The sequence below is a fragment of the Drosophila novamexicana genome, unplaced genomic scaffold (genome assembly GCF_003285875.2).
Source record: "Drosophila novamexicana strain 15010-1031.04,08,12 unplaced genomic scaffold, DnovRS2.1 tig00000689-arrow-pilon, whole genome shotgun sequence".
NCBI classification, from domain to species: domain Eukaryota; kingdom Metazoa; phylum Arthropoda; class Insecta; order Diptera; family Drosophilidae; genus Drosophila; species Drosophila novamexicana.
In genome coordinates this window covers 3,052,673-3,079,056 of record NW_020824818.1, presented here as the reverse complement: position 1 = coordinate 3,079,056, position 26,384 = coordinate 3,052,673, and the positions used below count along the sequence as shown (strand labels likewise).

The following is a 26,384-nucleotide window of genomic DNA, read 5'->3' as shown; positions in this document are numbered from 1 at the left end:
CTTCAATTTCTTTAACATCTTACCTTCTTCCATTCACCTATGAGAAGATAAATTATGTTTGTATATAAATAGCAAAGTGGATAGAAATTCAAGCTTGGTAGATTGTCTTGTGACCCAGTCATAAGGCTAGTAGGGGGTGGGAGTTAAATCTATAGCTTTAAATATTTTATTCTTTTTGTATCTATAGCATTTGTTTTTAGAGACGGGTTCCGATTTGTACATAAATTACATTTTTTTCTTCCCAATAAATAAAATGTGTATGTATTTAAATTATTTACATGTAAAAATATTATTTATTGCATATATTTTCCCTTCTAAATTTTAAAGGGTATCAGCACAGTTATGCGGGCGCCTTGACACCATTGACAACTACAAAGCAGAAACATGTTGGCCAAAGGGGGCGTGCTGGCGGGCAAAAGGGGAATAGTTACTCACAGCGCCTGTGGTCGACGGGTTGTTGTTGCACGTTTGGAAGGGGACAGCAAATGGTTAGCAGAGCTTGCGTCCCGTTAATCTAGGCATTAGGGCTAGCTACATTTGAAAAAACAAAACAGAAGAATTTGAGAATTTGACCACGAACAACGGACAAAGGAACACAGACAAAGATAATTAAGCGTGCAGCAAATAACACACAGCGAAAAAGCGCACAACGATGCGATGGCAAAAACTAAAATTGCAATTGACAAAAACTAGAAAATGGCTAATGAAATAATGTTTAGGTGGACACATCCCATCCATTTGATTATGTGTGTGTGTGTGTGTGTGTGTGTGCGTAACCCCTCGTCTGCATAGTTGACTGGAATATTTTATGCGAGAGTCGTGTCTGTCCGTTTTTTTGGACTGCATCGTCCATTGCACTCGCATGGAATGCAATATATGAAGAGCCGGATTCGGATATGTTTTAAATGGGTTTTCCATGAGGCATTTACGTGTCTGGGTTGGGGAATGGGATTATGTTTAGTGTTAAATGGAGCGGAGATTTGTGCAAGCGCTTTGCATTCTGTCTAGTTATGACAATGCAAATTCTAACGACAGGTTTGACCAAAGTATGATATAACGAATTCAATATTTATGTTAATAGATACAAGTAATATATGTTTATAATGCATGTGATACGGGATGTAGGATAAAGGTATCAAGCTAACTTGGCTAAGAGAATAGTTTAACTAGGTCTTTTAGGCAAGTCAAGTTCGTTTCTACTTTGTTACTTTTTAACTAAAGTAAATATCATAACATTTACTGATGTGTCTTTTTAAGAATTTAGAGAAACGATGCTTAGTAAAATCGATAACTTTTATTGTTATTCTTCTTAATCTAGTTGTTTGATGTGTGCAATAAACATGTGTATCGATCATGTCTAGCAAATGTTATCGATTGTATCTATCAATAGTACATATTATATGATTCGTAACATGTGTGCATGCTATAAATATATTCCCTTTTCGAAATTCGCTGCCTTTGTCAACAGTATTGCATAAACTGTAAAAAACGTAAATTACCTATCGATATGTAACTATCGTTATATTAGTTAATGCAGCGATAAATGATTAATATTTATAATAATCAAGGAAAGCTTAAAAATGTAAATCAAAACTAACTTCTCGATAGCAAAATCACTAGAGCTGTTTATCTAAAAACCTCTTAATTAAATTGTTGTAAATTAGCTTTTGTGCTCTTCGCGTTTACCTTTTAGATCTCCCTTTATTTTTTGCTTTTGCATTTAGCCTTGATTCTGAATTCTCCATTAAACATCTGCCAGTTGTTTGTTCGCTTGTCTGTCCGCACGTTTTTGTGATTTTCACAATTTAATTGAATTTAATTGATTAAACGTTTTTATTGGACGTCAATGTTGTTATTGTTCTTGTTGTTGTTGTTGTTGTTGTTGTTGTAGCTGTCAGTTGCCAACTTGTTAAAAGTTTTCGTAACTCCCATCGCGCGCCGCCACTCGATGAAAAAGCGAAATAGTTTTTCACTCTGCCTTCAAGCAAATTGTGCGATAATTTATTAGCTACGGCCACGCCCACAACATTTTGTTACATTTGCCCAACTACCACAGCTCCCCAGCGCTCCTCTCTGACTGACTCCATGGTTCTTGTAATTATCTCGCCGAAAGCGACTCGAAGACAAATTAGCACATTTTCTATTCTGACAGAAGCGCGATTTGCGGTCAAATGGATAATTCCGGCGACCCCCTTTAGACCAGCCGCGCCCCCTCACCCCGTGGCTGGTGACAAGCCAGCCAAATGGAAATTGCAAAGCAAATTATCTGCTAGCAATGTTGTTTGATAAATATCATTAAATATGCAACATTTACACATGTCACAAGTTCATAATTTATGAAACACTCAATAAGCCAACAGCATCCAAAAAGGCCATGAGACACATACCCTCCAGCCCCTTCCGCTCCCCTCTCCACTCCTCGCCCAAGTTGAGTTATGTTGGGGCATCTGGGGAGCAATTGTCAAAGAATTTTCGTTGCCCAAAATAACTTGCGTAGACTTGTTGTCTCTTTTATGCACACTATGTCTATCTCACTCTCTCGCTCTTTCCATCTCTGTCTGGCAGTGTCAAGTGCATATTTTAGCAGCTGTTGTGCATAACTAAACAGTTTTCATTAACTTAATTGATTTGCAGGTCGTCTAAACCTTTTTGGTCACAAAAACCCATATTTTATTTACCATATAAATGTATAAATTTATGTATAAATGCTGATTTCAGTTGTATTTAAAGCTAAGCAACGCGCTTAACATTTAGTGTATGTTAAGTTAACTTTCTGTTAGGTATTTCAGTGTTTAACAGTATGCTAATTGGCTGGTAAAGCCTTTACATTTTATTAGCATCGTGTTAATAATAACTGCTACTCCTTTAACATAATGTTAGGTGCTGTGAAAGTTTAATGGATGTTTAATAATATATATGGTTGTATAAGTAGTTTTACTTCATAAAAGCTGCTTATTAACAGCTTTGGTCATCGCTTCTCAATTCAAAGTTCACAATGACATTCATGGTAAAGCCATAAAAATGTGGCCACAAAATGGCTGCCCCTCCCACTCACAAGCATACATACGTAATCAATACAGCCCAAAAGCAGGCAACAAAACAACAATTGAAGAACTAAAAAAATCATCGCAAAAATGGGAAATTTAATGGGCAGCGGCAGCGGGAGTAGGAAGAACAAAATGCAAACGCCGGCCGGCGCAAGAGCTAGTAAGAGGGTGTAGAACATATAGAGAAAGAGCACGCACACACACACATACACACGGACACATGCATAAGGACAGACAAAAGCGCACATGTTGCCAAAGGCAGCAATTGAGATGGAGTTATACAAAAACAGTTAACTGCGTGGAGAGAGCATGTGTGTGTGTGAGTGCGATTGCTTGAGAGAGAGAGAGACAGGCAAGCACACACAAGCAGCTTCACAAGCGACGCGAACGTCAACGTCGACGTCGACGCCGACGCCGACGATTACGACGCACGAATAAGTTGTCAAAAACAGCGGCGACGGCAGCAGCGACAGCGGCAAACCCAAAGCGCCAAAAAATGTTGCCAAACTATCAAAGTGAACTTTTCGTTTGTGCAAAGGGAACGGAGTGGGGAGGCGGGGGGTTTTTTATTTTATAATATAGATTACACAAACGCGCAGACACACACACGCAAGCAACACATATGCAGTGAAAGAGGAAAAGCAACTAGGCAAAAAATAAAATAAAATACAGTAAATGCACAGACAATGTGTGTTTGTCAGAAAGAGCTAGAGACAGAGAAAGAGAGAGGGCAGTAGAGCAGCGACTAGATAAAAGAATATAAAACTCTGACTAAACTTTTGGATACATTTATTTCAAATGTAGCCAAGGCAACAAAAACACAACAAAAACAATCCTGAATAAAGTTCACTGAGCCAGCTTGCAAAGTTTAGCAAGCACTGCGCACATGAAACCGTTTTTTTATACTCCCTGGCAATTAGTTGGCAATTTAAAGTTGACAAACCACAGTGGCTGTAAAACTGTGGCTTGCACAACAAATTAAGAGAGCGCGGCTCATCAGAAGATCACAGAATTGGCGCACTTTTGGAATAAGACTGGAAATGTGAAATTTAAGAGAATGTGAATTGAAGTGGAATGTACTTATGGAATGCATTCTATATTTCTGTTTACTTGCAGTACTTACTTTAGTTGCTTTTGCCAAAATTTTAATTTGCCAAATTTTTAAATTTAATTTAATTTTCAAATTCAAGAAATGTGTTGACATATTATTATTATTAGTGTTTAGGGATATTTATGATTTTCACTGGCAACATGTTCATGTTGCTAGCCTCAGCAAAATGTTGCTAAGGCTTGTAGCCAAAGCCAACAAAAGAAGATTTCATTTTTTTATTAGCATTTAAGCAATTTGAGCTTAATTTAACTTAAATTCAAGCAGTTGCTTAAATACATTTTCTATTTATGTGCTTAGCACACTTTTTGCTTTTGAATTTTCCCATGGCTCATTTCCAGAGCCAACAAATTGCTTACAAATTTTGTATGCAGATGAAAAGTTTTTCACTTGATAAGCTGCTTAGGGCTGCGGCTAGGACACGCCCAAACTTCTCAAAAACGCAGCAAAAATTATATATGTATATTTAAAAAATTCAGCTGCAACACAATTTTATATCCTGCTTCCTTTTTTTGTTATTTTGCCTAAATTACTTCAAAGTCGTTTTTGGTCTTAAAAATGATTATTTTATGAATTTGCACTTCATCAGACGCCGGCGGCGGCAGCGGCAGCAGGCAACAGGATCCGTTGCAGGACCTTGCACAAAATGACGATGGTTAACCGCAGGCCGCCGCCGACAGGCAGTTGTGGCTTCAGTCAGTGGGCGTGGCGGTTGGGGCTGAGCCTAGTAAGCACGTGGCCCTTAAAGTTGCCAAGCGTAGAGCCTCGTCTACATTTAGCCGGGGTAATTTAAGGCCAGTTGCTGCTGGGCAAGCTTTTAGCCGTGTATTTTTTTGGTTTTAGGCCAGTTCTCGAAGGACATGCCGCGGCCGCAATTTAGCTAAAAGAGGCCACAGGACCACAAACAAAATATATATATATATAAGGAAAGAAACAACTATTGCGAGGCATTGCAGCAAATTTTTCATGCAATTTTATTAATGGAATTTTTATGTTGCAGCTTATGCATATTCTTTTGCTGCAGCTGCTGTTTCTTGCTCTATTTTGTTGTGTATTTTCTTTAAAAATTTGCCAAATTTGTAGCAAGGAAATGAGCTGAAAAAGGGAAAACAGAAAGAAAAGCTAGCTTGTGCATTTGCTTGCAGCGTATTATTGAGTTGGGGACTTTGTGGACGACTAACCCACATCAATTTAAGTTAAATCCCAAAAACTATTATCATTTTAATCAAATCAAGCCGCAAGGCAACAACTAAAGCAACAACAAGATTAGAGAACAGCAGAACGCAGGAGGCAATACACGCAGGAATAGCAAAAAGCAGGAAGTGAGCATAAAAAACCAATTGTAGCTGAAAAACTGACGCGACTAGCAAAAACCCCTGTATGCAATTTTCACAATAAAGAAGCCATACAAAAAGTAGGTAACGCTGGGCTTTTGAAGAACTAAGCGTATTACACTCTAGCCTCGAGTAAAACACGCTTGGTTTTTCAATATCTTTCAATTTCAATAATATCTAAAATAGAAATGTCAGCACTTTATAAAAACATTGGAATTTGTATCTGAAGCACAGCTGTTATACATTTATATGCTAGCAAAAATATTTGAATTAATTCGAAGTTTTCATATTTGAATTGCAACTTCGCAATATAATAATGTAAGTTAATAGCTGTCGCAAAAAGTATTCGAAATATCTGACGAACATTCCATCTTAACTCTGAGCATATAAGTCTTGAAAAGCGTCTGAAATTCTTTAGCCTATTTAAATGCAACTTTCAGTAGTTTACAACACTGTTTTGCTCTCGGCAATTGCCAACTGTTTGCCCTAAAGCCTGATGTAAACTTGACTTTTCCCCGTTGCTTATCAGCCAAATGGCGACATCATTGTCATGCATATATATGTACAGGGTATACACAAACGAAATGGAAAAATATTGTAGGGCAAAAGGAAATGAGAAAGCGGAACGCGTTAAAGCCAAGGGAAGAGTAGAACAAACATAAAGTGTCCAAGCCAGCGAACGGCAAGCGCGGGGTTCCTGGACAGCAAAAGCACTGACAGGACGACGTTAACTAGGCAAAAGGGGAGCTGCATGTGAGAAAGGAGGTGGAGGCGACGGCTCGTTAAAAGCAAACGCCAGGTGAAAAGCGGGCTGGGAAATGAGAAGCAAAATGAGTGGAAAGAAAAACGCAATGCAGTTTTCTTTTTTCATGATATTTTTCTTTGGCTTAAACATTTGTCGGGGTGTTGCATACTTTATGGCGGCGTTGCTGTTAATGAAGCAGGAAATATGCGTCAGCATCAATATGTAGCACAGCCGGGCATAAAAGAAGAAGCACAAGACGAAAAAGAGGAAGAGGAACAGGAACAAAAACTGAGGATATGACAGGATGTTGAAGCCAAGTCGAACAGGTGCAACGGCAGCGGCAGTTGCGTTAGATAAGCGCCGTATGCAGATAATAGATAAGTGCCAGGTAAAGCAACTTGACATACAACCTGAGCAGCTGCACGAGCAGACCGAGCGAGCGGGATGAGCCGGAGCCGCAGCAGCAACAGCATCAGCTTGAACGGATCCCGTCAAGTGTGTGTGCATATGAAATTGATTGCAACTGCAACTGATTGCCAGTCGAGGCGCATTTGCTGCGATTACAGCCAACGGGTAAAGCGAAAATAATCCAGCATCAAATTAACTTGAAACACTTTCCAAACCAAGCCGCAACCATTTTCCTATGCTTGTAGTTGGCTTTAAGAGCGATAGTTAGTTCCAGGAGCAACTACTTAATAGCATACACTTAATTCCCTCTATACAGATCGTATTCCAATTGGAATTTAAACACATACTTTCGCATGTTTCCTGTGTAGTTCTAAACTTAGAGTACGTTCAATTTTTAATTCATCAAACATAAGTACTCATGATTGAATGAATCCCTTTGAAAAGCTAAGCTTTAATTTTTGTTTATTAAATTAGAAATTTTTACTTTATCATATTTAAACATGGCTAATGTTGAAACGTAAAATTAAATTTAATTATGAAAACTAGTCCTTATACCTTTTTGCCACTTATCTTTGCAAAATTGCCACATTTGCAACGCACTCGAAAACGTGCAACAAAATGTGTAAATTGCATTTGTCCTACAAATAAATACATGACAAACTTTTCATGTAAACAAACCCACACACACAAACGCACAAATTTTTTGGTAAAAGTCAGCACAAAGCCAACCAAAGGTATGTTAATTAATTAAAATATGAAATAAAAATCGAGTCTGAATGTTCAAGGATCGTCCGTTTTGTTTGCTTTCACTTCAAATTAAATAAATATAAATATATCTTTATGGTATGCGTATTGCTCTTTGCCTTTTTTAGCATACATAATGGATAAAAAATAATAAAGCGAAACATTAATTAATATTTAAAGATTGTTTTGAAGTCGAAAAGCTGTATTTCTTATATTAAAACTGTAACATATTCCGCATAACAGTTGGTTAACAGCAAAAGATTAACAGAAAATGTTAATGAAAAGTTAAGAACCGTCATTAACTACAATTAGATGTATTTTATGTAAAGAAGAAATACTTTTAATACATTGAGTTTTTGTTTTGTTTAATATATTGAATGCTTTTCAAGTTCGCTTAAATCTTTGCAAAATGATTGCAGTTGCTTTATTGAAGGCAGCCCCATCTGTGATTCCAGATTGATTTTACACACACGGCTCAATGCTAAACTACTCAAAATAATTAAATAAATTTCAAGCGCAGAGAAAGAGAAAGAGTTAGTGGGAGAGGCAGAGGGAGGAGCGTCAACTATATGGTCGCACGTTTAAGGAAATAAATTAACTAGACACAAAACATAGAGACTCGACTCAACTCAGGTCGCAATTGGAGTCGAGTCGCTGGCGCATTTTGCTGAAAGAAAGTTTAATGAGTGCCATAAAATTTGTTGACTCTCTGCACACCGCGACAGACAGTCGGAAAGACAGGCAGACAGACAGACAGAGAGAGAGAGAGAGGGAGACAGGCAGAAAGACAGGGAAAGGAACTTGGTTTGGAACTGTGGCTATCGTCGTTAGTCTATGGCGCCCATTTGATAATAAATCCTTTACCCATGTATACAGACACAAACACACAGAGAGACAGACAGAGAGACGGACAGAGAGACGGACGGACAGACACAGTAAAACCAGCAAGTGGCAGCTTGGGCAAATCCACCCACACATGCTTACACTTTTGTTTATGCACTGGCCCCACAAGCTTTGCTGCTAGAGATGAGCGCGTGTCGTGTCACGAAAGCGCTCGTGCTGTGAGAATCTCCGACCTACACGGAAGGTATACAATTTTCGCTTTCACGCTGTGCATTGAACTTTCTATCATTTTTCATTTTATTTTAGATAATTTCTTAAGCTTTTAAAAAATTGTTAATCTGAAATGATTGAAGTTATTGAAGAAATCCTGTTTATAATATCTTAATAGTTTTCTTTGAAATAATAATAATCTAATAGCTAACATTTTAATATTTTCTAACTCTTCTTTAGTTAAATTCTAAAGTATCTTAATAAATTTTAGATACTAAACGGGAATATCAGTTCGTATCTGAAGCTAGTTTAAGTCGCAGGCCACAATGTGTAATATTCAATTTTACACATTTTTTAATTTTTTTAATTAATCAAAATGTAGACCAAATAAAAAAATCATTTTTTTTTCTTTCTTTGCTTAGCTTAAAATGTTTAATTTTAATTAAACTAACGGTATTTGTATTTTAAAAGATTATAAATCTAATGCCATGACTTATGCATTTATTTGATGAGATTTTTAACAGTTTTTGTTATTATAAAAATTATTTTCATAAATAATCATTTAAAATATTGCAAATATTTATAATTAAAAATATTTAGTATTTTTGGCGTTCGCATAAAAAAACAAAATTTTAAAACATATTACTTGAAGTTTTTGGAATATTTTAAATATTTCAATTTTAAATGTTGTGTTATTTATTTTTATAATTTTTCAAGAATTTTTTGGATTATTTATAGCTTAAATTCGTGTAACATTTAAATGACTATTTTGCAACGTTACCTTGTTCTCTAGCTAGGTGTCTAGTATCTTTCCTCTGTCTATCTTTCTTCCTATCTCTCTCTCTCTCTCTCTCTCTCTCTCTCTCTCTCTCTCTCTCTCTCTCTCTCTCTCTCTCTCTCTCTCTGTCTCTGAAACGGTGTCTCTCGCACTTTTGTGGTCTGTGTAGCTCCTTCGTCCAGCACTTGGCGGCTTAGCGCGCCTGGCTGCCTTGCAGTCCCGCTGCCCGCTGCCTGCTGCCTGCTGCTGCTCGTGTGCCTTTGCATAGTTGGCATTGGGGAGTTAAGTAGACTTTTGTGTTATAAATTAGGCGTGCCAATGTGCATGAAGTCGTTCTCATCGTCATCGTCGTCGCCTGCCTTTTGCTTTTTCTTCACACACACACACACACACACACACACACACACACACTCGCACACTCACACTCACACCCACTCACACACATCCTTTTCTATACTGGCACAGCCTGAGATTCTCTTGGTCGCTTTTCAGTTGCCCTAGTGCTTACGGCTCGGTAGTTAGTCTAAATATGCATATGAATATGAAATTAGTCGCATGTGTCGTCCGTGTCCTTGTGTCCGCTTGTGTGTCCTGTGACTACTCCCAGAATTGAATTGAATTGAATTTTGTATGCCGAGGCAGCTTGTGTCGGCCCCTTTTGTAAAAAGGATTCTCATGCGCAATTTAATGTTTGTACAAGTTGTTAAATGATTCATGATGAGCCACAGGAAAATGCCCTGAAAAACTCGCCTATTCTTTTATTCGGCATGCAAATCAAACCTTGAATTTTACAGCAATTCGCTTTCAAAATCTCTTTCAACACAATCTGATATTCGTATATATATCTACACGATATGCTTAATTGAAATTTGAGTATAAGAATATTGGAGCGCATTGTCATCATCTTTCGACAATATTTACACCATAAACTGATTTCAAAATCTAGTTTTCGAAATCATCTGATGATTAATTCATACCCTGCAAAGCACATTTCAATGGCATACATGAAATTAACCTTATGCTATCTATCTTTATACTTCATCTACTTTTTCTTAAGTTGCATCTTTTGAAGTCTTTGAATTCATTTAGATAAGAAACTAAGTTAATCGACCGATAGACAGTTATCAAAGTACAAAACAAGCGACCCTTTCGGCTCAAAATCTTAACCAAAAGCTGATTTAAATGTTAATAGAATGGCAAACACTGAGAAAAACAAAAAAAAAAAAAAATAAATAAAAAAAGTTGCACAACATGGCGAATTTTCTTAAACTTCTTGCATACATGTCTGCCGAGTCGTGGGTAAAGTGTTGCAGTCATGGGGAGGGTTGATTGTGCGGAAGGGGGGGAGGGGGAGGGGATAGTATTGGTAACGAGAGGCGCAGCATATTTGCATAAAATTCATAACATATGCCCCAGTCCGGGCCTCGAAGAGGAGGAGCCTCTGTGGCTTGTGCCGGCCGGCTTCTACTGCGAACATGAGGCTAAGGATCGTGCGGCGGGGGGGGAGCAACTCCCTAAAGTAGGCAACGAATGAACGAACGAACGGTAAACAGCTGCGCCAGGTCGTCATCATATTTGCTGTCCCCTCCACCAACTCTGCTCCTGCCACACCATTTTCCTGCAAAAAAAAAAATAAAAAGAAAACCCAAAAGTAAATAAATAGACACGGTCGAGAGGGGGGGGGGGGGGCTCGTTTTGGGTAGAAAACATAAAAATTGAAAATGTTTAAGGCCCCAAGCGTTTGCCAAGGCTTTTTTTCCAATATCTTTTTCATTCTGTTCTTAACTGCGAGTATGTGCTGAAGCATCAGCAAACTTTTGTAATCAATAAGAAACATGATTAATTTACAAACTGAGCAAAGAAGTTCGCATTCAAGACATCATTTGCTAAAATCAGAACTTGAACTGATATTATTTCATTTTATTTCTAGCCAAACATTTAATTTGTATTTTATATATCAGGTTAATTTGGCCACAGAAAAGTGTGCCTCCGTTAGAGATGTGTAAATTCCTATCGTTTTTCTTTATTTAATACAAAACAACGGCCTTCTATGCGATTCTCAAAAAATCGTGTACATCGTGCCTACAAGAATGTTGAGCTTTACCTTTACTTTGAGCTTACACTCGGTTTTGCCTGTATCCCTACAAAATCTCTCCCTTTCTCTGACTTCTCTCTCTCTCTCTCTCTCTCTCTCTCTCTCTCTCTCTCTAATTATGATGTGAAGCATTCTTTCGTATGTCACGCGTTGTTTAACTTTTAAACATTTCACTAAACTTAGGACAACACGTTTTCTCACTAAATATTATAATTAATGTTTGATCGCTTTAAATTTCAAGCAGCTGCTTTTATTCACTAGCACAAATCAAAAAGTTTTCATTTCCATGTCAGCTGTGAAAATTTCCACCCTCTTGACAGTATGCTGGCCGACTCCTTGGCGTATGCAATACAATTTTATTTATGACAAAAAATGTACTTTTTATTTATGTGGAATGAAAAACGTGTCAGTTAAATTAATTTTCTGGTCACAGGACATCAGACGCACAATGTTGACCCTTTTACAGCTGTGCAAGGCGAAGGGGGGCAATGGGAGCGGGCGCTGAGGGTGCTGCCACAAATCTGCTGTGTTTTTGGGATGTTTTTATGCTTTTGCTGCTGCTGTTGCTGCTGTTAAAATTTATTTGTCTTATAAATTTTGTTAGCATCTCAACTGAAGAGCCAAAAGCCGAGTCCAGACTCCAACACTGGACCAGCATTTAATTATTTTATTTCTCTGGCTAGATGGACACTCGCACAGTGCTCGCAAATAGTTTATGCACACAAGAAAAATGAATAAAGACAAGTCGGCAACAGACAAACAGACGGGCAAAAAGCTTGACAAAGTTTTTGTTGTTCCTTTTTTCTATTTTTGGTCGACGGCCATTGCCTAATTTATATATTGTTGCTGCCTGTTGTGGGTGACGCGCTCTCTTTCCCTCTCTTTAACTGTGTGCGTGTGTGTGTGTGTGTGCAGCTTTAATGTGCGGCTATTTAATCTAAAGCTACAATAATTTGTCTTTGGTCTGGCTGCTGAGCTTTTACTGTTGATTTTATAACAGAGTTTGGAATTTGCAAAGTTTGAAATTTATATTTGCGTTTGCTGTTTTATTGAATGGGAAATTAACGTGTTTTTTGGTTTAAAATGTATTGAAATATTTTCTAGTATTTAATAGAAAATAAATAATCAATCTAAATTTCCCTACAAATTTTCCACTTAGAAGTGCAATTACCCAAAATGTATTCGAGCTCAATTTTAATGGTTCCGTTAACACTCACTCAATTCACTCTCTTAGTTGCACTAAGACGCCATCTGCTGGCGCTTAAGCCATTGCCTAAAAGCGTGGCTTCTTCTCTCTTTCTCTCTCTCCCGCTGTTCTGCTCAGGTTTTGCAGGCTAAGTGAGTCTGAGCATTACACTTCCAGTGTTGTTGTTGTTGTTGTTAGTTTGGAAAGTGGTTCAGCGTCACGGCGACGGCGACAAAGCAATGCTGCATAATCCCTGCATGTGTGCATATGTGAGTGTGTAAGTGACCGTGGATGTCGTCTCTTCTATAACAAGAAGTAACGATGCCCGTCTGGCTGTCCTTGTCTTTGCCGTTATGTTAGCGCGAGGTCTATTCTTTTAATTGCTTAAGGTGCATTATTTTAAAAAGTTTCTGTTAATTTTTAAGTATTCTGCAGTACTCACATAATATTAATTTGCAATTATTTTCTCTTTTTTTTACAGGTACTGCAACTTCAAATTTGTTACACAAACTACACACACACAAAGCAATAAAAAGACTTACATGTAATCAAAATAACAAGAACAAATGTAACCAAAATCGGCATTTAAACTGAAAAGGCTGTTAAAAAAAAAAACAACTTGTTCATACAATTTTTTTACTTAAACGCAACGAACTAACAAAATAGACACGCTTAGTGCTTCCAAAACTGTATAAAAGGCCGGTGCCTGAAAGAGAAAGAGAGAGAGAGAGAGCGAAGATAGAGACACATACAGACACACACACACACACACACACACACACACACACACACACACACTGAGAGCAACAGCAGCAGCTTTGACAGCGAGCCGCAAATGACAGCGAAAATGTTGCGGCCACACACAAGGGCAGCAACAACAACAACAAGAAAGGCAAACACAGCACAGAAAGAAATTCAAGAGAGCAACAACAAACAATACAAATCGCCGCGACGCCGCTTCTGCCATCACAAGGGCAAAATCACAACGATAACATAGGCGCGTCAAAGCCAGAGAAAGAGAGCATTGGGAGAGCGAAAGAACGAGCGCGACAAACTTTTACAAACACTTTCTGTTTACCCCTATAAGCACACACACACACACATACCAGTTCACATACATAAACGTTTTTTTTTTCTCGGTTTTTGTTGTCTGTGTGTGTGTGTTCATGTTTTTGCTTGTTTGCGTGTTGTGTTCGCGGCGCCGGCGAATCTAATTAAAAAAATATTTGTATGAAGCGCGCGTTATGGCACAACAGCAACAACAACAACACCAGCAGCAGCAACACCATCAACAGCAACAACAGCAGCTGCAGCAGCAACAACAACTACTGCAGTACAATAACAATTCGTTCAACCTGAATTATAAGTAAGTTTTGAGAGTCATTGCGTTGCGCTGTGTGTTCAAGCCTGAAACCCCCCTCTCCCCACACACACACTCACCCCCTTCTCACGCACCCCACACTCATTCCGCATTTGTTTGTTTCTATGTGTGTGTGTGTGTATGTTTTAGCATGCGCCCAAAAATGTTTTATTTTATTAACAACAGCACATGCAAAATTGTTGCCAAAGCTAAAGCAAATATTTAAATTAAACAACTGTCGCGTTTACACCACTCACACACACACACACACATGCACGCACGCGCACTCACACGCACAAAATCTATTTTACCCACTCCCCCTATCTGATCCACAATCAGATATTTTGTTTACATGCTCATCAAACCGTGCTGGTGTGCATGTCAAACTGTTTACGCCTAACAGAGCTGAAAACCTTTCAATACCTGCACGTGCAATATTGTCATGGGAAGTTTACAGAATACAAGAACTTTATTGAATCCAATTAATTAAAGTTTTTGAATGCGGCCCGTTTTAAAATAAATAAAAGCGACCACCTTGTTAAAAATATATTTATAGATACTAGAATGTCTACAAATATATTTTGAATTTTATTTCATTCTTTCCCAAATATGAACGAATTTTTAAAAAGCTTTAATTAAATCAATTTAATTGAAAACAGATGAAACTAAAATGTATACCGTTAGTAATTATTATAAGTGTTGTATATGTTGCGGTGTTATTTTATTATAATGAGCTGTCTCTTAAACTCTATTTTGTCCAAATTTAACACTTCCAGAGGTTAGAGCGGATATTTTTCATCCTTAGACTTGTATTCATTTAAAGTATAAATTTTAATAAGTAAATTTAAATATTCTATATTCATTTTTTTTTTATTGAAAAAGAAGTGAATTTATGTTGCGAATTAATAGTTAGGGTCATAAACCACTTAAAGAAAACATTGCCAAAATCATGAAAAAAAAAACTGTAAAAACTAACAATATTCGCTGCAAGCACAATGCATGCCCAACTGTTTACATAGCACCCGCAGCGCAGCGCAGCGCATGTCAAACTGCTGTCAACTGCTGCATTACACGCCAAGCCATGTTTGTTGTTGTTCTTCCCGTTGTTGTTGTTGTCGATGCTGTCGATGTTGTTGTTCATGTTGTTGCCTGTCATGTTTGTTTGTTATTTATAATTGTGTAACCAATTCATATTGTTGTTATACACTGTTTGTACGTTAAGGAAGTCGTGAAGTCATTAACTTTAATATCTATTTTTCCACTCCTCTTGCAATTTGTTGCACCCTTGCAGCATGGAGGATCCCGAACGGCGCAAAAGACGCGAGCGCGAAAAATATGAACGCCAACAGGGCATTCAGAGCGACGATCGGGAGACTAGTCTATTTGGGGAGCCGCGTCGCCTCAATCCCAACGAGGGTGACCCGGAAATTACCGCCGCGCTGGGTGACTTCGTTGATGCCCGGGACTATATGAATGCTTCCACGGTGGGCATCTATAGGCAGGCGCCGGGTGCGTCAAATGCGCGACTGCAGGCGCTGCCGAAGGGTTTTGGCAGCGCCACCACCTCCTTCTCCTCATCATCATCAGCATCTGCTTCCTCATCCGCCTCGGTGCCTGTCCAGCTGCCCACATCACAGCAGCAGCAGCAGCAGCAGCAACACTATCAACAGCAGCAGCGGGCGCCCACATATCTGAAGCAGGCGGATAATAAGCCGCCCTATAATGGGCGTGGCGGCTATCCTGGTCAGCCCATGAAGAACGACATACCGTCGAGTAGCGGCATGGCGCCGCCACGTGGCCCGCCCAGATCCTCATCGTCGTCCTCCTCCAGCAACAACAACTCGTCCAGCGTCTCAAACAATGCCACAGCGGCACCGACGTCAGCGTCAACGTCGTCGCCCCTCGGCCCGCCCATGTCCACGCAAATGCCAAATGGCCGCGAAAAGTCCTTTCTGGGGCCACCGGCGCCAGCGCTGCCCAATGGCGGACGTTTTGTACCGCCATCGGCCAGCGGCAAGCGACCAAGCAGCACCGCAGGACTCCAGCCACCGCCACCAGAGGTAAGTCCAATAAGAGCTGACAAGTTGAATTTAACATCAAAATAGTTATCAATAAATATGATAACTAGTTATTGCTATATTTATGAAAATTGTTTAAATCCTATTTTGAACGTAAAAATTATTCAAAAAAACATAATAAGAGATAAGGCAAACCTTTAAAACGAATTAATTAATTTATTTATTTATTTAAAAAATGCCTGCTACGATTAAAAATTTACCAAAAAATGTTCTTTAATTAAAAAAAAAAAAAAATGCATATAACAATATTCTTTAGTAAACAAAATCAAAGAAAAATCTTTAAAAGCGATAGAACAATTTTTATGAAAAGGAAACTTTTTGTATATTTAGGTGTTTAGGTATAATCTACATTTGAGCGGTATTGCCTAATGTCTAACATTCCCTTCTTCTTCACTATCCCTCCCAGAATCATATTAACAAAATAATCACCGAAATGACCAACAATTATCGCGTGACGCCGCTGACATCGATTGCGGCGACGCCGCACGCGCCAATGCGCGAGAACTACAACCTGAACGGGCCCAATAAGTTTAAATATGCATTTGACGCGGTGGATCCCATCGGTCCTCTCAGCTCCCCGCCGGCGGCGGGCGCCTCCTCGCTGATGACGCCGCTGCTGGCGCCCATAGCGCCCATCACATCGCCCATTGCCCCGCTGCTGACGACGCCCCCGCAGGCCAGCCAGCTGCCGCTGCCACTGCCACCCATGGCGGGTGCCACAACGTTGCCCCCCTCCATGGCCATGGGCGCCGTTGCGCCCATGCAGCAGCTGACGCCGACGCCACCGAAGGCGTCGCCCACGCCGCCAGTGATAAAGCCACTCAAAACGGAAAAAAATCATTCGCTGGAAAAACAGGACTCGTGGTAAGTAAAACGGGGCTAAGGGAAGGATCCTAAAAACGATTGGCAAAATTTGATAAGCAGAGAATGCTCCAAATTGATGGAAAATTCGGAAAATAATTGGGAAAACGAACAGAATATAAATTTATATTGAATTCAATGGCAAAGATATTTATATATACATATATAATATAATCTGTAGATGGGTAATACCAAAAACTGAATGAACAAGGACATGTGTCCTTCTATGTGTTACATATTAATGCCCTGTAGCACGTGTAGGGTATTGTAGTCAGGCAGAAACCTAACTCTTTAATAGAACCGACCCTCGACTTTGATTCTACGTGCATACCCCAAACTTAGTGGGGCCCTCATAACTTATTGAGTCCTGCTGGCAACTAAAAAATCTGAATGACAAATTTATCAAATGACAATCAATCAAATAATTGCTCGAATGGGTGCACGCGGATGATTTATAATCAATATTAATTTATAATTAACATTATTTTGTTTGTTATTTTGTTTCACTTACAGCCTTGAGAATGATCTAGAGCTCTCCGAATCCGATGATGAACGCAAAAAGGATAGGTAAGCAACAGTTTGACAAGCACTACAGGGTATACACAATATAACGCTTCCACTCTCTCTCTCTCCCTCCCTCCCTCCAGTCGATCAGCTGGCAACAGCAGCAACAGTTCCGAATCGGATTCCAGCGAATCGGGCAGCGAGGCCAGCAGCAAAGGTGATCCACAACAGCAGCAACAACAACACTTGTTGCACCAGCAGCAACAACATCAACAGCAACAGTTGCTGCTGCAGCAGCAACAGCAACAGCAACAGCGCCTGGCAGCCACCGCCAATGGCAGCAAAAAGAAATACAGCCAAACGATAATTGCAAGTGGAGCGAATACAATCAGCGGCCTGCTCACCTCCAGCGGCCTGGGCGGACCTGGTGCCGGGCCTGGCGGTGCAGTCAATTCGACTGGCAGCGCGGCCGGCGGCGTTGGCGGCAGCAGCGGCAGCACGGGCGGTGGCTCCAGCAGCTCCGGCATGGGAACCATGAGCAGCTCCAGCTCGTCGAACAAGACGCCCTCGCCAACGGACAGCAATCGCTGGCATCTGAGCCGCTTCTTTCCTAAGCCAGCGAATCAGACAGCCGCCGAGAGCGTCTCCCCGGGCGTGGCCAATGCCATGGGCAATGTGAGCATGAAGGTGCCCGGCATATTGCCGGGCGGTGCACAGATCATACCCGAGTCCATTGACGTGACCACGGCCATTGTCAAGAATGAGAAGCTGCACGACGACTCGCGGCACATGGACGACGACGAGGACGAGCAGGCAGACCAACAGCACCAGCAGCAGCAGCAGCAGCGCTACGGCGTCGGTCTGAGCGTGACCGTCAAAAAAGAGCAGCTGGAACAACAGCAACAGCAGCAGCAGCAACAGTTGCTGCTGCAACAGCAGCAGCTGACGGCGGAGCAGCTGGCGCTGGCCGGCGCTTTGCCAAAAAACCAAATCAAACGCGAGTCGCGTCTGTCCGATTCCGGCAGCGGCAGCAGCGGCAGCGGCAGCAGCAGCTCCGATAGCGCCGGCGGCAGCAGCGAGGTGTTGCCGATGCCAGGACTAGGTGAAACCCTGCAAATTCCTGGCGTGCCGGCGGCCATCACCACAGTGATGCGCGTGCCGCCAGCAACACAGCACAAGGCGCAGCCCAACAGCGTCACGTTGACGCCCATCGGGCCGCTGCCGGCCTCGCCGAAGCCGCGCCAGAAGAAGCCGCGCAAGAAGAAAATGTCGGCAGCAACGGCGCCGCCGCTGGACTCCAGCGATGAGGACGAGCCGGCGAGCAGCAATAAGAAGCACGCGCTCGAACTGGCAGCAACAGCAGCAGCTACTGCCGCCGTCGCAGCAGCAGCATCGGCAATGCCTGTGGCAGCAGCAGCAGCAGCCGCGGCGCCAGCCATTAAGAAGGGGCGCGGCAGGCCACGCAAACAGGCGCAGCAGCAACAACAGCAACTGCAGCTGCAGCAGCAGCAGCAGCAGAGCGGCAACTTGAGCAGTGCCTCGGCGAGCAGCTCGCAGGCCAAGGGACCAACGCTGACGGCGGCAAAGAAGCCGCTGGCCAAAGGCACCGCCAGCAGCAGCAGCAGCAGCGGCACGGCAGCAACAGTTGCTGCTGGCAGCCGCAAGCGTGAGCACAGCAGCAACAGCAGCTCCAATGGCAACACGCCTACCAAAAAGCCCAATGCAGCAATGGCAGCAGCAGCAGCAGCTGCAGCAGCAGCAGCAGCCATTGCTGTGCGCGCGGCCAGCAGCAGCGACGAGGATAGCAGCAGCAGCAGCTGCAGCAGCACCAAGTCCAGTAACAGCAACAGCAGCAGCAGTGGGAGCGACACCGACATACCAACAGCAGCGCCTGCTGTGACAACAGCAGCAGCAGTGGCTGCGGCAGCAGCACAAAATCCCGCCAAAAAGCGTATTGTGAAAATTAACAAAGTGGGCGTGGCCAGCAGCAAGGCGAAGCGTCGCTTCAGCCTGGGCAACAGCAGCAACAGCAGCAGCAGCGAGACCGAAGAGCAACAGCAACAGTTTTTGCAGCAGCAGCAACAACAACAGCAGCAGCAGCAGCAAAAGCAACAATTGCAGCAGCAGCAGCAGCCACAACAACAATTGCAGCAACATCATCAGCTGCAGCAGCAGCAGCAACAATTGCTGCAGGGACACTATGCGCCCGAGCTGCCGCTGCAATCGCTCAAGCAGTCCGCGCAGCAGCGCCTCAGCAGCAGCGATTGCAGCAGCAGCGCGAGCAGCGACAGCAGCAGCAATAGCAGCGCCAGCAGCAGCAGCGATGAGGACGATGCCCATCGCAGTGGCAAGCGCAAGAGTGATAAGAAGAAGATATGCACGCTGACGCGCATCTTCAATCCCAAAGAGGGCGGCGCCAAGAAGCAGGGTCAGGTCGTTATCATTGATCAGTCCGAGGAGCAGCTGCAGCAGCAGCAACAGCAGCAGCAGCAGCAACAGCAACAGCAGCAGCAGCAACAACAACAGCAGCAGCAAGCCAAAGAGCTTAAGCCGCGGGCCACGCCCACACAGCTGCTGGGCGCCACATTGGCCTCGCCGGCGCGCACCACCACACCACATCTGACTTCCCTCATGTGCAAAATCGATCTGAGCAAGCTGGCGCGAGTGCCGCCCGAATGGTATCAGAATAGCTACAGACTATATGCAGCCGATGGCAGCCAACAACAACAGCACCACCAGCAGCAGCAGCTGCAGCACCAGCACCATCATCAGCATTCGCATTCGCACTCGCACCACCCGCCGCACCACCACCAGCCGGAGAGACTGAAGACGCAGCAGAACGGACATCTGAGCAGCCGTTCCGCGGAGGGCGCCCGCACGCCCAAGGAACTGCAACAGATCTATGCGCCCAATGGCTATGTGGGTGGTGCTCTGGGTGGTGCAGCCGGCGCAGCGGCTGGCAACAAGCTGCTTGGCGGCGTCAAGCATGAGCACGGCGTTAAGCCCGAGCCGGAGCTGGATGCCGGCTATGAAGCCAAATATAAGCCGAACAGCGTCAAGCAGGAGTTTATGCTCAAGCAGGAGTTGCCCGCGCGTCGACGCAAACGCAGCTCCAGCTCCAGCTCGAGCCCGTACAAGGAGAAGAAGCGAAAAAAGGAGAAGGCCGAGCAGCTCAGCAAGGAGCTGCTGCCGGTGCCGGTGCTGCTGCCTGCCAACAATCACGAGCGATTATCGCGCGACAAACTCGAGCTGCTGCTGCAGCAGCAGGAGAACTCCGCCAATGCCAGCCCCAATAAGCTGCAGCAGCAACACGCACGACAATTACCCCTGTCCCAATCACAGCTGCAACACCAACACCAGCAGCAACAGTCACAGTCAACAGCAACGGGCCATGCAATTGCCTCAACGACATCAGCAACAGTTGCCACGGCATCCACCCAACTGCCCACCACCTGCAGCGAAGCGGTCCAAACGACGCCGCCACCGGCGGCCCCGCCACCAGCGCCTCGTCTCATCTATCGTTCCCACTTTGATAACGAGGAGGAGCATGCCAGCGACGACCTCAGGTGAGTAACATCCCAAACTATTTCTCTAACCGATCCCATTGAATTGAATAAAGAAGGTCATTCCGTATGATGTTCTCTATTCATAACGATTCGAAAGAAAACTAAAATGATGAAAGCTATCATAATCATGATTGATAAAAAAAATACCTGCTCATTGCAAATTTCTGAAAAACCTTCATTGAAAATGATACAAATGACAAGTAGTAAAATTCCTTTGAAACCTCTTTTGTGTTCTACTTAATTCCATTTGCATTTATATTGATACAAAGGACAAGTAATGCTTTCCATTAACTAAAGTCTATTAATATAAATTATGAAAGATTCTTAAATGAAAGCTGATTCCACAGAATGAAGTAGCTATTTAAATGATGTACAAAAATACATACATGTTGTACATTTCTAAAGAGCAACGCGATATTCAAAATGATAAAAATGACAATTTGTAGAATTTGACTATTGAATTATTTTGGACAGTGACTTAAGCAAATTTTAAATTCGAAATGTTTTGCTTTTCTGGTTCAACATTCGAAATGACACGAATGAGATGCAGTGGAATGCAACTGGTATCAACACAATTAATACGATTGAATCAAATAGGGATATACTTTTACAGATATTTGAAAATGTGAAATGAACGAAATGGTAATTTTTTACTTTTCGATTAATTTTAAATGTCATTTGAAGAACATTTATTGCTGTCCGGGCTTAAAATTCTAAGTGACACGAATGACGAGTAGATGAATGTAACTGAAATCATATAAATATTTGATTATATAGAACGAGCGAAATTTTAATTTTCCATAATCGTTTTTTGCAGGAAAAACGATCTATTGCTGCAGGAGGCAATCAGAAGAAAGCGCGCAGCTGATTCGGAGCGTGACTCGTTTAATCAAATGACGCTTTACCTGGAGGCAATTGTCTATTTCCTGCTTACCGCCGATGCCATGGAACGCTGCAACATGGAGGCCACATGGACCATGTACAAGGACACCCTGTCGCTAATTAAGTGAGTAAAGTGTGATGCACATCATAAAATCCATTTGCTTTTCGATTTTAGTATCGAGAAAAGTTCAAGCAGCTCTAAACATTATTTTTATTTCAATGTATCTAATAGTGCATGTATTTAACAATATATTTTATATTTCTGTTTCAGATACATTTCCTCTAAGAATCGACCGTATCAACAGTTAACAAATGGAAAGCACGAATCGCACAACATTGTGGCCATACTCAGGTGGGTTTCCCCTCATGGAATATATAAAGCAAGACCAATTTGAAGCTAATGCTTGCTCCCAACTTTATTTTTTTATAGTTTACGCTGCCAATCGCTGATATCCTTAAAGCTTTACAAATTGCGACGTGCCAATTGTCGCGCAACAATAGCCAGCTGCTCGGAATTCTTTCGCTCCGGCAGGGGGGATATATTGAATGGCAATACGCCGTCCTCCATATCACCATCGAACTCAGTGGGCTCACAGGTAATACTAATGAATAGAATTGAAGCAATACAAATACAATCTATATATATTCTGAATTTATTTTAGGGCTCCGGTTCGAATACGCCGCCTGGCAAAATAGTGCCTCAAGACATACACAATCAGCTATGCAAGCAGAATGAGTATCTCACCTATGTGAACAGCGCTCATGAGCTGTGGGATCAAGCCGATCGATTGGTGCGCACCGGCAATCATATAGGTAATCTTCATATCGATCTATGTATATATACAACTGGTTAAAAAACCGACTGACTAACCGACTGTTGATCAACGCCAACGCACAGCCCAAACCGTGTGAGATAGAAAGTTGAATTATTTAATGAATGTTGTTAATGATAATGAAATTTAACGCCGAATTGGATTATCAGAAATTACCTCTCGAATCGTGCAAAAATTATTGATCAATTCAAGGGGGACTATTTGCAACTAATTGTTTCTTACAATTTGTCTTCCTTGAATTTGCGCAAAACTCTGCCTGTTTTTTTTTTTTTCATATTTTATTTGATCGGCTTTTGAATCACTTTTGAAGATCTATATCAAAACACATTGGGGAAATCAACCTGCTAAGTGTCAAAGAACAGATTATAATTTTGGTTTTGCAAATAATTTCAAAATTAGCTGCCAAAAATTAATAATTTTTATGAAAGGCAACATTTGGGGGGAAATTAATGCTGCGACAATTGGGTGAGAACTCGAATAGTTTAGATTTAAAGGCTTGGGCTGCAAATAATATCCTTGGTAGTAAATATCCAATGTAGATTATACATAATTTATGATTGATCCACAGAAGAGATAAACCATATTAATCACATATATATTTTCAGACTTTATACGCAAACTGGATCACGAGAATGGGCCTTTGACGCTGCATAGCACCATGCATGAGGTGTTTCGGTATGTGCAGGCGGGCCTTAAGACGCTACGCGATGCTGTCTCGTATCCTCAGTCTCAGTAGCAATAACTTTAGCCTCAACAACGAGACCAACAGCAACAGCAACAGAAACACCAACAACAATCGCAACAACAACAACAAAAACAACAACAACATTATCATCACCACCAAACGTGTCTAAATGAAAGTCAGGCCAAACTAGCAACTATTATTATAATTATAATTATTATATTGTATACTAGCAGCAGCAACAGCTATAAATTTAGTTGTTTAGCTTATGAAACCTTCCAACAACAACAACAAAAACAACAACAACAACAACAACATTAACTACAACAACATCAGCAAAATGTTTGTTAATAATTTCTAGTTACTCCTTTTTTTATACACAAACAATATGCACACCATTTACTTATTTCCTTACGCTCAGTTTTCAATTGGTTTCTTCTTTCTTATTAAGCAATTTAAGCTTTATATTTATGCATAGTTTTAGTTGATATTACCACACATACACACACACATTATCAAAATCAAGTTATTTTATCTATATATGTTTTCTAGATTGTAGGTAAAGAAAAGAAAAAATATGGCGCCCAAACAAACTTTAGTTGAATTTTGTTTTCGTTTACGCATAAAATAAAAATGGCTTTTTAATATTTAAGTTAGTTAATTTTTCCTTGTCGTTTGCACATATATCTATGTATCTACATATGTATATATATTTATGTGTATATATATACATATATATATATATATATATATATATATTCTCGCTGGCCAAAATGTTAATGCGCCTGAAAACAATAACAATAGCAACAAAACTCGTAAACTCTTTATTGTATATAAGCAAGAACCAACAACAATTAAGCAGAAAAACAAAAAAAAAGAAACGTTCTTAAAATCTTAACATAAGTATGGTTTTTATTAAATTAATTTAAATGCAAATTTTTACTGTTTCGTAACTTTAAATTGAGTTAAAAACAAAAAACACTATTTTATATAGTTATATTAATACATTATTAATTATGTTTATAATATATTATTGATTTTAAAAGTAAATTTTTAAAAGAAAGCAATCAAGTTTTTAGAACAACAATTTATGAATGAGAGATATATATAATTATATTGATATATATATATATATATATATATATATATATATATGTATGTCTCACATATATATGCAAAGTTTTTCTTTTTGTTTCATTTTGTTGTACTTTCTGTTTTCTGTTTTCTTTTTTGTTTAAGTTTTTGCGGTGCCTCGAGACTCACAAAAAAAACGCGACAACTAATAGTGCATTAGTAGTTTTTAAACGAGTTCAAATTCAAAACAAAAACAAAAAATAAAATAAATCGAAAAAAAAAACGCAGCAATAAAGAAAAACACACCTTCTCCAACCGCCCACGTCTTCTTCCAGCCCACACAAAGCGCAGAAATTAATAAAAATGTTAACTCGCCTCCTACAACCGCCCCCATCTCCTCCCAGCCCTCATACAAAGCGATATCAACAATTCACATACATTGTACATATATCGGAAATATACATACATATATATATATACATATATTTTTAATATGCCAAAAAGCAAAGCGAAAATCAAGTTATAGTCAATAAGCCGAAATTCGTATTAAAAACATAAAAACAAAAAACAAAACAAAAACAACAAATGCAATAAACTAATTGTAAGTCGTGGAGGACGCGCAGCAAATGGGCAGCACTATTGTGCCTAATTGGCAGCACTTTGGCGTTAGCGAAACGAAAAAGAAAGCAAAACGTAATCGAAGCAAAGCGAAGCGAAGCAAAGCAAAGCGCAGCGAAAACTCAAAAATCAAAGCGAAAAACGTAACGAAAAACAAACTAAGAAAACGGTAAGCAAAAGCAAAAATTTAATAAACATATATATATATATATAGATATATAATGTACTTATACAATATGTGGTTCTGGGGAAACAAAGCATTAACTTTCAAAAATGAAACCATAACGTTTAATGTTAGTCAAATTTTAAGTTAGCACTTAACAACACTGCAAAAACCAGAGTTCGGCCAGACGAATTTCCAAATACCCTTGCAAACGGGCTTGCAACAAATTGCTCCTATGGCAGCTACTTATATATACATATATATATAAATAAATACAGATATAGTATTCGTGATTCTCGATTCGGCAATGCAATTCATAACTAGATATACTTCAACTTAACGACCATTAGTTACACTAACCGATCTGTTTCTTTTGGAAACTGTTACGTAAGGCGTGACAAAACAGGCATAACCTCTGCAAGGGTATCGCAAAACACGAAATACACAAATCGAGAACATTAACAAAATGAAATATCGTATCGCGCAATTTTATTGTGCAATATGTGCAACATTAACTGTAATTATTCAAAATTATACATGCCCATATATACATGCATGCATGCACCTGTGTGCGTGTGTGTATGTATGTGCATATGTATTGTTAAAATTTCCAGCGCTGTAAATAAAAAGCAACTTTACGAACACAATTACGCACACACACACAGACACACACACACACACACACACTCACACACATACGCGCGTACGTAGACGCATATGTATCGATATACATATATATACATTCACATTTACATACATATATAAATATATATATATATATATATATATATATATTTTTATATATATACAACTAAAAGAAAAACCATGAATTATAGTTAAATTTTTTCAAACGGCAACAACAACAAGCAGCAATCTTGCAATAAATATTATAAATAATAAATTTAAAAATCATTAAAAAAAAGAAGAAAAAAAAAAAAGGAAAATACAACAAAAAAAAAGAAAACAACAAGATGAAACGAAAATGCGCCTAGACGATTTAAGAAGCGAAGCATAGTTAATAATTATATTTTGTTAAGCGTTATTGTAGTGCAAAATATAAGCAAAACGAACCGTAAAAACCAACAGAATTAAGTTTTAAGCTGGACAAAAAACAAAATAAAAAAAAATAAAATAAAAAAAAAAGGGGAAGAAAACGAGAAACAGCAACAGCAAAATCAACAATTGATAACAAAACGAAATTGTTCATTAACATAGTAAAGGTAACAAATGATACATATATAAGTAATAAAAAAATATATATTATA

General features: G+C 40.3%; 1 protein-coding gene across 1 annotated transcript in view; it reads left to right on the top strand.

The window, feature by feature from the left end:
- Positions 1-23,389, top strand: part of LOC115763278 (AF4/FMR2 family member 4) — a 91,152-nt gene extending 67,763 nt beyond the window's left edge. The window contains exons 2-11 of the mRNA XM_030705757.1: positions 15,150-15,918; positions 16,343-16,800; positions 17,311-17,364; positions 17,445-19,374; positions 19,474-20,867; positions 21,685-21,873; positions 22,021-22,101; positions 22,180-22,345; positions 22,412-22,562; positions 23,188-23,389. Coding sequence (XP_030561617.1) covers positions 15,150-15,918; positions 16,343-16,800; positions 17,311-17,364; positions 17,445-19,374; positions 19,474-20,867; positions 21,685-21,873; positions 22,021-22,101; positions 22,180-22,345; positions 22,412-22,562; positions 23,188-23,318 — 5,323 coding nt within the window. The 3' untranslated portion in view covers positions 23,319-23,389. The remainder of the gene's footprint in view (positions 1-15,149; positions 15,919-16,342; positions 16,801-17,310; positions 17,365-17,444; positions 19,375-19,473; positions 20,868-21,684; positions 21,874-22,020; positions 22,102-22,179; positions 22,346-22,411; positions 22,563-23,187) is intronic.
- Positions 23,390-26,384: the final 2,995 nt, after the last annotated feature.